At 35.1% G+C, this 13,002-nt stretch overlaps 1 protein-coding gene across 1 annotated transcript; it reads right to left on the reverse strand.

Moving 5' to 3' along the window:
• Positions 1–6,637: 6,637 nt before the first annotated feature.
• LOC137813750 (nucleoside-triphosphatase-like) lies at positions 6,638–12,460 on the reverse strand. Its single transcript, XM_068616165.1, has 9 exons — positions 11,714–12,460; positions 11,457–11,585; positions 11,300–11,356; positions 11,133–11,225; positions 8,488–8,693; positions 7,533–7,624; positions 7,230–7,444; positions 6,954–7,143; positions 6,638–6,859 (listed from the first exon to the last, which is right to left on the reverse strand). The coding sequence occupies exons 1-9, from the start codon at positions 11,951–11,953 to the stop codon at positions 6,717–6,719; spliced, it is 1,365 nt and encodes a 454-aa protein (XP_068472266.1). The 5' UTR covers positions 11,954–12,460; the 3' UTR covers positions 6,638–6,716.
• Positions 12,461–13,002: the final 542 nt, after the last annotated feature.

Consider the following 13,002-nt stretch of genomic DNA (forward strand, 5'->3'; position numbering starts at 1 on the left):
TTATTTAAATTATAGTTAGATGATTTATAATTGTAAAGTTAGATCGATTGAATTATTAGTTATATTATTTGTTATGGGTAATCACATATAGTCTCAGCAAAAATTGTAAGTGTATCGGTCAAGAACAAATAAGCCACGTTACTCAGTCTCGGTGATCGACCCACCAATTGATCAACCACATTAAAAGAACAACTATAATAAAGGAAAAGTAAGGAAACAACTTATAAATCAAGGTCACACCCCATCAAATCCGGGTGACACCCCAAGAAATCAGCTAACACTGATTTGTTGAAGATATGTTTCAAAGATACCTCCTTATAAATTCAGGTTACACACCGAGAAATCAACTAACAATGATTTAGTGCACATATATGTCAGATACGACCATCAATCAGATGGTCCATTACTAAATATTATAAATAAGCCTTTTACAATGGAGGAAGGTATGCTTTTATTAGTTTAACAATATACACTCTCAATACAGAGAGTACTTAGTCGATCATCGGAGAACTTATGCAAGTTTACTCCCGAATGAGTCCAGAGAGTTAAGAAGAAGAAATTTTGAAGTCTGAAGGAGTGAAGTACTGAAGTAAGGGAACAGTAGGGAGCACGACTGAGCGACCGACACGTATAACAATAGTTACAATGAATCCCAAGTATTGATACAAGTCAAAGTACCAGCAGATGACTAAGGACACATCAAACACTTCATAAAAAGGTCAATCATCTCAGTATACAAAGCCAAGACCCACCAAAACTCGAGAAAGCATTAACAGAAGAAGAAGAAGAAGTTATAAACCAGAATATCAAAAGTTCTTCCTTCTGGTCTTTTCCAGAAGAGAAAAGTTATGCAAATAAATTGGGCTCACTTCGGAGGTCCAAAATAGCAAGATAGGCTAGAATATGTGTCTATAGCATAATAGGGGGTGTAGTTATCATTTTAGCTTGTGCCTAGCACTTTAGGAAGAAAATTTGACCTAGTTTCTAGAAGGACAAGCCTAGGGTGCGGTTATGACTTAGTTAAACCCTAAGGCTGCCCTTTTTTAGTGTTTCCCATCCTACCCTTGCTTTTTGCTTACCAAAGCACCATCTCTTATAAATAAGGTGGCTTACTCCATGTATTTTCAAGTTGAATTTTTTAAGAAAGAAGGAAAACTCTGCACAAATTGTGTGAGGCTTGGTTCTCTAGCTTTAGGTCTTATCTTGAGTGAGTTGAGAGCTCTCAAGTGGTAGCCCTCCTACACAATCTAGGAGGAACCATACTCCAAGTGGCGTGTCCACTCTCAATTTCCCACCATAAGCATTCTTTCCTTCATCCTTTCTTCCATTTTCTATTACACTTTTATCTTTGTGTTGGTATTCTTGTTTTGCTTCATTTCCATTTCGGTTTCCTTCCATATCTTGTGTTTGCTTTCATGTCTTTACATTCCGCACCATACATCATGTTCACCTTATTATGTGATTTTCCAATTTGCCTTGGGAAGTGAACCTTCACACTTAACCACTTGGTTAAGTTCATGTTCAGTGGGTATCTTCCCTAGGTCTCACCATATTCTTGTTAAAAATCTCAATCTTAAGTAAAGTGTCACCTCTAAAATGGAACCATCTAAAATCAACTCACATCATGTGGTATTCAAAGCTTTAGTTTTTTTAGCATGTTTGCTTTGAGTTGATTTGGCACTTTAGTTTTCTTGCACCTTCAAATTATTGCCTTTACATTCAAGCAAATTTAAATTCATCCTTTACTTTCTTGCTTTTTCAATTCAGCATTCTCTTTATTCAATAGCATTCAATAAGCTTTTGAATGTTATTTTGTGTCCAATTTTTGTTCTTACCTCTTTTTTTTGTTTGAGACATATGTTCTTAGTGTTTCTAGGAGTCCTTATTTGGCTTCTACTTATTTTGCTTTTAATTGTGAAGGTATCAAAGTAACTAGAATTTGTTTGAGAAGAAGTTGAGTGAGTTTTGTTCCTGCCGGTTGACTCCCTTCGGCGGTTGACTCTAACAACAACTTTGACCCTTCAATCTTGCATGAGAAGTTTTTGCACTCCGACGCTCAAGTCAGTATTAGGGTAAAGAAACACCAAGTGTGTATATCTGCTTCAGTCTTAGAAACTGCGTACCTTACTAGGGTTCTTGGCACCCTTTATAAAGGCTGAAACTAGGCTTTACCTTTGTGTTGTTACCCTTATCTAGGGTTCCTTGGAGAATGTCCCTGTGCCGCTATTTAGGTAATATTAGCGTATCTGGCACATGGAGCCTTCCTTAACTGGAGTGCAATGAATAACAAAGTGGTCGCTTGGGTACCAACTTGTGCACCTATTCTCTAGCGCCATCTGCTTCATGGGTGCCTTAAGTTTTCACGTGCCATGCATGCAGCTTCCCTGGAAACCATAACCCTAATGGGCTTTAACGCCTCTTAGGATTATTCACATGTGTTGCACCTTCATGCGTCATACATACCACGTGCATGGATCCCTCGTGACTTAGGCTTCCCACATATCTTATGTCTTTAACTGTTAACTTGTCATGGTTGTTGGGCCCGCCTTACGTGGCCTTTTACAGCGTTCAGACGACCGATGTCCGATCTTCTCCCTCTACAGGCGAGGTCCGATATCGATCTCCGACATCAGGCTTAGAATATCAATATCGAAAGACCAACCAATCCCCTGGTAAGTGCGTATGGGGTCCACCTCGTGGCTCCCCTTCCATCACCAAGCATCGATGTGTGATGTCTGAGGTCAGCCTCTGGGGCGATGACCGAGGACAGGTCGGGAAAAGTTCCAAACATAGATTTCAAGTGTTCATTTAATTTGAATACCATTTTTTTTTTGTGACAACTGGAAGTGAATGACAATATGCATGACAAGATTATGGACATCTTTAACTCCATAAACCAGAAAAAGAATAATAAAAAAGAAAAGGACAAGTTGTGCAAACTTCTTTTGCAAGACCAACATTTCTAAAAAGCGGATTCATTTTATTTGGCAAATTGATTTCAACATTGTGGAATTTGATCATTTTGCTTTTACAATTTTTAGCAAGAGTAAAACTTCATTGTTAAAGGTTAAGCAAGTATCTTAGAGCCTTTTTGTGTACATTTTCTTGCTTGTCTTTCTTTAAAAGTTTTGTCATAATCTCTTCCCCAACTTGGTTTAGCTTCTTTATTTTGAGTGTCTTTTACAATTCTTTAGTTTTTTTGTGGTTCTTTTGATATCAAGTGTTAAAGGCTTTGTCCTTTTTCATTTGAGAGCTTGAAATCCCAACATAGACCTTTGTTGAGAGAACAGTCTTTTTAAGTGCTTGGATCTTTTCTCTTCTTTACTGCGCAAAAGAGTGACACAAGTGAGGAGAGGGTTATTAATCTTTTCCACTAATTTGTTTTTTCTCTTTGTGCAATATCATGTATCATCTACCTTCAGGGAAATCTTCTAAATCACAATCTCGTCTAAAGGCATGTCTTTTGGGAGAGCTTGAGGATGCCAAGAGGAGCTTGGCTCACAAAGAAGAAGAAATGAGGCAACTAGTGGAAAGAATGCAAAGGCTAGAAGATGCTCAAGAGAGGAAAACTAGAGAAAGGATATGAGAGTCTAGAAGAGATACTAGACGTCATATGCACCATGGGAGTCAAAAACAAGATTGGAGACTGCACAATTTTGGAGAAAGGCGCCATCAACACCAACAACAACCAAAGAATTCTTTTCATTTTCTAATATTACCTAGTTTTAGTGGGTACAATGACCCTAATTTGTATATAGAATGGGAAGCTAAAGTAGAACAACTCTTTAATGTGTATGTGGTCGCCGAGGACCAAAAAGTTAGGTTAACTTCCCTAGAGTTTTTAGATTATGCCATTCAATGGTGGCATCAAATTGTAATGGACATTGGTTTGAACAAGTGGTCAGTCGTGGTCTCTTGGAACGATTTAAAGGAATACATCCGTGCGCGGTTTGTTCTTCCTCCTTATAGGAAGGAATTCTTGTTGAAGCTCCAACGGCTTCATCAAGGACCTATGACGGTAAATGAATACTTTAAGGACTTAGAAACAACTTTGACTAAAATTAATATGCATGATAATGAAGAGTCAAAGATAGCTAGGTTTGTAAGTGGTTACAGAGAGAAATTTAAGATATTGTAGAATTATATGAGTACTCTTCTTTAAAGAAAGTGGTTCACCTAGCCATCAAGGTGGAATCACAACTTTTGAAGAAAACAACTTTAAAAAATTCTCATAATGATGACTTCTACAAATATTTATGGAAGGATACAAACAAAAATCCTACAAAAACTTCTCCTTCCATTTTTTCAAAATAAACCACTTCTTACCAAAAATTTTCTAAAATAATCCTTCTACCTATAACCCTAAGTCACCCACCAAAACTTCAAGCACAAAATATTTTAAATGCTTAGGTTTTGAGCACATAGCTACCAATTGTCCAAATAAAAGAACCACAATGTTACAAAAGGTAGATCAAGACCAAATTAAAACAAAAGCCAAAAGAGGAAATGAAAAGGAAGAGGAAAGTAAAGCGGGTCTCATCTTGTTGACCCGTACGAAAATCACTGCACCTCTTAGGTATACTTCTTCCTTCTCTTTTCCATTCTCAAATAATTCTAAATACTTGACATCTTTGTTAAAGAAGTTTAGGGATGATCTTCAAAAAATTCCTAAAGGTTATCCCCTTCTAAGAGGATTTTCACAAACAAAACATTACTTCCCTAAACATTCTCTACAAACATGGCCTGTATCTAAAATTCACCCATGTGAACTCCCCAAGCTTCATGTACATGAGTTTGTTTCACATCCTAAACTTAAAAATATCTTCTCTGGGAACAAACTAACTATGTTATTTGCAGGAGTTCTAAATTTGAGGACAAATTCTTACCAACCTAGGAGGCATGATACAAACCAAAGCAACTAGCAGATGACTAAGGGCACATCAAGCACTTCATAAAAAGGTCAGCCATCTCAGTATACAAAGTCGAGCCCCACTAAACCTCAAGAAAGCATCAGTAGAAGAAGAAGAAGCTATAAACCAGAATATGAGAAGTTCTTCCTTCTGGTCTTTTCCACAAGAGAAAAGTTATGTAAATAAATTGGGTTCACTTCGGGGGTCCAAAATAGCAAGATAGGCTAGAATAGGTGTCTATAGCATAATAAGGGGTGTAGTTATCATTTTAGCTTGTGCCTAACCCTTTAGGAAGGAAATTTGACCTAGTTTCTAGAAGGACAAGCCTAGGGTGCGGTTTTGACTTAGTTAAACCTTAAGGTCGCCCCTTTTTTAGTGTTTCCCATCCTACCCTTGCTTTTTGCTTACCAAAGCACCATCTCTTATAAATAAGGTGCCTTACTCCATGTATTTTCAAGTTGAATTTTAAGAAAGAAGGAAAACTCTGCACAAATTGTGTGAGGCTTGGTTCTCTAGCTTTAGATCTTATCTTGAGTGAGTTGAGAGATCTCAAGTGGCGACCCTCCTACACTCATCTTGGAGGAACCATACTCCAAGTGGCGTGTCCACTCTCAATTTCCCACCATGAGCATTCTTTCCTTCATCCTTTCTTCCATTTTTCCATTACACTTTTATCTTTGTGTTGGTATTCTTGATTTGCTTCATTTCGATTTCCTTCCATATCTTGTGTTTCCTTTCATGTCTTTACATTCCACACCATACATCATGTTCACCTTATTATGTGATTTTCCTCTTTTCTTTTGGAACTGAACCTTCACACTTACTTAACCACTTGGTTAAGTTCGTTTTCAATGGGGATCTTTCCTATGTCTCACCATATTCTTGTTAAAAATCTCAATCTTAAGTAAAGTGTCACCTCTAAAATGGAACATCTAAAATCAACTCACATAAGGTACTATCAAGGCCCACTTTGTCCATAAGTACAACAAGTTAATTTCTTCTCATAAAAAAGTTTTAGGTATTGATTATATTGAAAACTTATAAAATCATTTTGTCTTGCAAGATTCTTTGGTTGAGCAAAGCTCCCAAAATAATTTTGTCCCTCATGGTCATCAAGATGTACTTGTTGCACTTATTGGACAAAGTGAACACCTTGATCGTGTGCGTATTGTAGGATCTGGGGTTGACATTCGTTAGTTTCAAAATTGTATCACGACAGTATTCTCCTAAGGCACCCAAGTAGGAAGTCATTATTCAATTAAGACAACAAATTAGTCAACATGTGACAAAGGAGATTACTTAGAAACTGAGGCAAGCGTTTGAGCAATGCTTTGTGATTCCCAATGTTAGATTGAACACAAAGAGGAATTACGCATATGATGCACCATTAGGGAATGAAATTGACTTGATAAGTCAATGTGAGTTATTCGATAAATGAATGATTCCTTTGAGTGTTCTTTTAAATGACAGATATTAGGCGATGATTGATAAGTATTTTTATCTATGAGATATAAATAGGCAGCGATTCAGACAATAACCGTTATTTATATAAAAAATATAAATAACGGTTTGAATTATCATTTATATTATATTATTTTAGACAAAGTCGTATAGATTACGATTTTAAAACCGTCACTTAACTGTCTTTAAAAATCGTAGTTTAAATATTTTTAGGGTAGTGTGGGGGCATTTCTTCCGCCACAAAACCTCACCTGCATACTCTGATCTTTAAAGTAGAAAGTTTCATTTATTTCTAGTAATTGGATATCACTAGCACTCGCATAAGTTCTACACATATATAGAAGCTTACATAAAATACATAAACCGTTTAAATTTAGGCAATGATGATATAGCTTCTATGGCTGTTCCAAGAGGCCATGCTGTTTCCACAACAGCATCTTGATATTCAATTTCATTAGCCAGTGTAATCTCTTGCAAAGGATCAAGGCCTGGAAACAAAATGCAGAAGCAAATACAAAATTACATATAATATTAATAATAATGACCAATTTGTATGAAAACGTGATCATAGTGCAAACCTACCAAATCCATCAACCAGCAACGCATACTGGTATGTAAGGTCCATGCATATAAATGGAACTCTTTCTTCTGCAACACGTGGATAACTGGATTTGGCATCTTCATATGTTTTTCCACAAGCTTGCTTAGCCAGGTTTTCAAGATCCACAACACGAATAATGGCATTTGGAGCTTCTGCATCAATGAGACCAGCCTATAGAGCAAACAATGAAATTACTATTAGTGTAGCCTGAGGAAAGAAATCCAAATTAGAAAGTTGTGCTAAAATAATGTACATACCTGTTCGGGCAGGTAATAGAATGATGAAGTAGCATAAAGAGTTCTTTGTCCACTTCCTTTTCCACCGTCCCATATCCCACCAAATGTGCAATTGGGATGAGAACATGGCTCGTTCAATTTGATAGCCCTAAGGACTATCTCTCTGCATGCATCATAATTGGACCCTGAACTTGGAGGGTACACTGCATACTCCACTCCTGAATATGTATAAATCCCTATAAAAAATAACAAACTCACTTCTTATTGCCATCTTTCAACATATTATCAAGAAGTGAGTGACACAAAAGCAATGTGTTAGTTTACCTTCATATCCAGCCAAAACGCAAGGGTTAGCTGAACCACCGGTGACCTTCAAAATCTCAGTACGAAAGGATTCTCTACCATAGCGCAGGTAACTGAAAAAGATATTATGATATTTAAAACTAAATATTAACCATGACTTGGTTCATGTGTATAAAAAATATATAGCCATCTGGGAAAATATACCATGTATAATTTTTCGAAAAGTTTATCAAAAGAAACAAATTGTAGAGAAATTACAAAACTGTGTAACACGTGTTTGCATAAAAAACATTTTAATTTTTATAACATGGAAATCGTATTTGATATATGTTTAATAGAATTATTTTCTTAAAAAGTTGTGTTTGTTTTATTGTATTGAAGTCATGCTTGAGTTTATTTTATTTTTGTATTATTTCACTATAACTTCAATATAAAATAAATAAATACACCGACTTTTATTTATTTTTACTTAAGTCTTATTCCAATATGAATTCAGTATAAAAAATAAACAAAAATCACTCTTATGAAACATAAATCATACTAACCAAACATGACTTCAGGAGAAAAAAAGAAAAAAAAATCAAAATCGTACTTACCAAACACAATCTTAAAAAACACAACAGAAGTCGTGTTTAGTAGTTAAACATTAAACATAACCTTAACAAAAAATGTTAAAATCATGTTTACTAGACATAATTTTAATAAAAAAAAATTTAATACAAAATTATGTATATTAAATATTGTTAAAATTAAAAAGTTGAAGCAAAAATTCCCAATTTTATAATGGTGCATAATTCCCCAATTTTATAATTGTGTATAATTTGCGAATTCTAGTAATTTTCTTTAAGAAATTACGTTGGAATCTTAGTAAATTTTTCGCCATCTACACTTGACAATTTACTTGGTATGTGTTAAATATGAAAATGATGTGAATCTAAAGTTGTGGAATGAGTATAGGGAGAATAAGAAATGAAACCTGTGAACATAGAGATCGTATTTTTTGCCTTTGACATATAGTTTATTTATGTATGGATCCTCTCCATCGGGTACTAGTGGGGCATTTTTTGCTGTGTTCCTTGAGACGGCATATGCCATTTGAACTGATCCACCTCCAAGATCAACTACTCCCACCGTCTTTGAAAACCTTTTGCCCAACCTCCCCAATAGATAATTCACTGCCACCTACAACACATACAAAACCTCCAACTTACTTATATATGCACCACTCAAATACACAACAATATATGAAAAATATTTCCCCTATAATTACCTCCAGAACTAATAAATTATTTATTCATCCCGTTAACCTATTTTATATTATAAAATTAAAACATTATACATATATAAGTAATATCTATTTTTTTTTTGAGAGAGACATAAATAAAAATAATAAGATATAAATTAATAAAAATAAACAAAAGCTATCCAGTTCATATCATTCAACGCAATTAGCTACAATGTGGATAGAGAGAGAAGGTAAGGAGTGAAGGTAAGAAGATGTCAGATTTTTCGTTCTTTTTCACTAATTTTCAAGAGTATCATGTGAAGGATATGTGGAAAATTTTCAGATGGGGGAGAGTATTAGATGTTTTAATTCCCAGAAATCTTAACTCTGGGAATAAGCGTTTTGGATTTGAAAGATTTTCATGGGGTGAGGGACGTGGATATGCTGGAAAGAGAGCTAGACTCAATTTGGATTGGCTTTAGCTGCAGGTTAATAAAACAAAGTTCTCTAGGAGGGAGCCCCCAAAGCAAAACCGGGTTCTTAGGTAGAGGCCTGCATTTTCTCAGAAAGTCTGGAGCAAGAAAGGTGAACAAATCGTTTGCACAAGTGGTAAAGAGTGGATTGTGTGGCCCTAGTTATGGATGGAGCCAAACACCACTGACGGCACCAGTGACAAAAATGAATTTGACGGTTGCTAGGAAAATGGATTTGACGGTTGGGATCAACTAAAGAGCGGGTTATGAAAGGAGGTATTAAAGTCTAAATATGGTGGTTGGAGATCTTTGAAAGAATTCGGGTTGAGCAACGATGATTCACTTTGGTGAAGGGACTTGAAGGAGATTTGGAAGATGGAAGAGTGGGGTAGTGGGAAATTGGTAACGGGAAGGTTTTTTTTTTATGGGATGACAGGTGGGTGGAGGTGGGTGGGGAATGTTCCGTTGAAAAGTAAATTCTCGGGGCTTTACTCTCTTAGTTTTGTTAAACATATTTCGTTGAACCTTTGTGGGGATTGGAGTAACAATGTTTGGGTGTGGAATTTGATTTGGAGAAGGATTTATTTGAGTAAGAGAAGCTTCAGGTTTGTCAACTTCTTGAGGTTGTGCAAGGTTTGAGCCCCGTTTCGTCTTCCAATGACAGTTGGAGTTGGCAAGTTGGTGAGTCTCTTTAGTTCTCGGTTAATTAATTCTGCTTATGACCTTTTAAAGGGTGAGAGTGAAGGGGAAAACTCACGTTTGTTTAATTTCTTTTGGAGGATTAAGGCTTTACCCTCATCTCAAGTTACTGCTTGGAAGATGTTGGAAAACAAGATTGCGTCTAAAGTTAATTTGGCTAGACGCGAAGTTGTGATTGATAATATTTTTTGTTGTATTTGTAGGTTTAAAGAGGAATAAACTAATCACTTCTTTTTTTGGTGTAGATTTTCTTTGTTTGTTTGGAATCTGTGTTTTACGTGGACAAGGGTGAAGGCGGTTGCCCCCCAAGACTCTTACTCACATTTCTTACTGTTCAACATTTGTAATGCTTATGAATCAGTCAATTTAGTTTTGGAGAGTGTGTGGATTGCGGTCGTAAGGGAGATTTGGTGTCATAAAAATAAGGTCATTTTCAAAAGCGGTGTGATGGATCACTTAGAAATCTTCTCTTTGACTCTATTGAAGTCTTGGTCTTGGGTCTCTTCCAAAGTCCAAATCACCATGTTTCTCGTTTTCAGATTGGTTTCTTGATTCCCTAGTATGTCTGGATTTGATTTAGTTTGTTGGTTAAATGTTTGGTTGGTGGGTTGTTGTTGCGGGGTGGATTTTGTTTGATTGTTCCTTGTATGGTGTTTTTGTGAGATGGTGGTTTGTGAGGAGACATGTTTTTGGATTTTTTTTCCTTTTTTTTTGGTGTTTGTTTAAGACTTTCTGGATTGGAGGTTTTCTATGGGATTTTAGGTCTAGGGTCTGCAATTAGGTGTTTTTTTAGTTATGGATTGGAATCTTTGAACGGATTATATCTATATAATAAAGATTAGATTATTCGTGAATGTGAAGTGATTCTTATTTATTTATTTTTTATTGTTGATAAAAAAAAAATTCAAATCAGGTTATTAGATCATGGGTCACAACATGTCCAATGTTTTTCCAGTATCAGAGCAATCTTGTGTTGATCGACTACCCATATTATAAAAGTAAGGTTAATTAAAAACAAAGATAGGTAAAGCAAAACGTGGTATCTTTTAATATAATATCCGATGACATATCCAACAAACGGTAATAATATCATGTATGCTGTCGCATCATTATAGATATTTAAGTGTGTGTTAAACGTTGTGCACTTTTAATATTCTTAAGAGAAAGAAAAATGAAACGTGAAATCAAATGAATAAAGCAACGAAGAGAAAGATCATATCATACCCATAGATAAGAACCTTCCTGGGTTCCATCGATTATAGTTACTGCATCTGATTGAACGTTCAGGGTACTTCTGTTCTTGAACATATCCCTAACCTACAAGATAACAAAATGAAAACCGAAGAAGATGAAAGACTATAGTTAGAAAAATGAAGCTCATGGTTAGTTACCGCATTCAATATATTTTCAGCAGCATTCCCTTCCAAAAGTCTTAAACCTGCCGTTGCCTGCATCATTAATAAAATGAAAAGACATTATGTGAAAAAGTGGTTCAGATTTTCGACCAAACTTTATTCATGTTATAGAGAAGAGAAGAGAAACACCCACGCCAAGCTTAAGAGGTGTCTTGAAGTGCAGATCCTGAGGGACAACATTTTCAGCTGCCTCTAAAAGTGGAATCAAAGATTGTGCAGCTTTTTCAGGTTCATCCGCATATGAACTCAAACCGGGTGCGACCTACAGCACAAGAACGAAAGTTATGTCTTAAAGAACCAACAAGAAGTGAAGATAGAATGATTACTACCGTTTAGATGCATGATTATAGCTTATGAAGCAAAAAATTAGATGCCGAAAAGATGGTATACCTTTTGTTGAAATTCGAGATTATTGCCAATGTGAAGGAGATCTAAGTTCTGGTCAAAATGGAAGACGTGCACTCGACTTCCAGTGCTACCAGCATCAAAAATGGCAGCATAAGAGGTAATGGCTTCTTCTTGTTTGGGGAATATCTTCCTATTAGATAGAAGGTTGTTCCCAAGATACTGGGAGGAATAGACTGTAGGCAGTAGCAAGAGTAAGAAACTAAAGAGAGATTGAAACCCCATTCTCAAATCACTCTCAACTACCAACACTAATTAACATATGCCTCGTTTATAAAGAGAGAGATCTACACTGTCCGGTATAAAGAAATGAAATTAAAATTTAATGTATAATATTTTAATAACTTTTTTTTGTTAAAGTTAGAAACAATTTTTCAATTTTGTAGGGACAGCTAGGCCTAGAAATGAAAGTTGAATAGAATTTTAAACTCTTTTTACAACATATAAACAAACCTATCTACTAGATCATCTAGTTAAACAAAGTGAAACCTTCTACCAATTAACAAAGTAGAAAAACAACAAAATAGATTTTATATTGGTTCACTAAAACATTTGATTACGTTTAGTTTAGTTCTTCATCAAGTAAATAGTTTAAGAAGTTTTACTAATCAAATCACTTAATTAGGAGTTAATAAACCTCTCAAGGTTAAAACAAAAAAAAAACGAGTTAACAAATCTCTCCAAATTAAAATGAGTTAACAAACATCTCCAGGTTATAACTTTTTAATTTCCTTTGAAGTTAAGAACTCTTAACATATAAAAACACCCTCAGATATACTTGTAGGGTATAACTTTATAAAGTGAAGAATTTCAATATTTAATACACAATCCAAAAGACTCTAGATGTACAAAATCTTCATGATAAAACTTGTGTTGTAGAAAAATGTATTTGATTTCTTGGTTGTGTATCTTTCTCTTCGACTTTTCCATTTTATATAGTATTTGAAAAGATAAATTAATAAACTAAACCTTGATTCTTCAAGATCTTTTACTAGTCTTCAAAGCATATCTTTATCTTTATAATATATGCTCAGAAAGAAAATTTTAGATATAATGTTTCAATGTGCTCTTTCTTTGAATCTGATTAATTAAACAATTAAAAAACATTCACAATATATATATATATATATATATATATTTTTTTTATCAGCAATGAATAAATAAAATTAAAGGGATACTTCAGGGGTATCCCAACCCATATACAGTAACCAGAAGTGGACTTCCTAAATCATCCACAAAAGAAGCTCTCCTTTATGGTTGGAGCAGAACAACCT

The sequence above is a fragment of the Phaseolus vulgaris genome, chromosome 1 (assembly GCF_000499845.2).
Source record: "Phaseolus vulgaris cultivar G19833 chromosome 1, P. vulgaris v2.0, whole genome shotgun sequence".
In the NCBI taxonomy this organism is placed as follows: domain Eukaryota; kingdom Viridiplantae; phylum Streptophyta; class Magnoliopsida; order Fabales; family Fabaceae; genus Phaseolus; species Phaseolus vulgaris.

Bases quoted from the DNA above. Each gene is read 5' to 3' on its own strand.
- LOC137813750 (XM_068616165.1), bottom strand. From the start codon at position 11,953: ATGGGGTTTCAATCTCTCTTTAGTTTCTTACTCTTGCTACTGCCTACA. The intron at 11,357-11,456 runs GTGGGTGTTTCT...TTAATGATGCAG, and splicing joins AGACACCTCTTAAGCTTGGC to GCAACGGCAGGTTTAAGACT. The intron at 6,860-6,953 runs GTAGGTTTGCAC...TTTTGTTTCCAG, and splicing joins GTTGCTGGTTGATGGATTTG to GCCTTGATCCTTTGCAAGAG.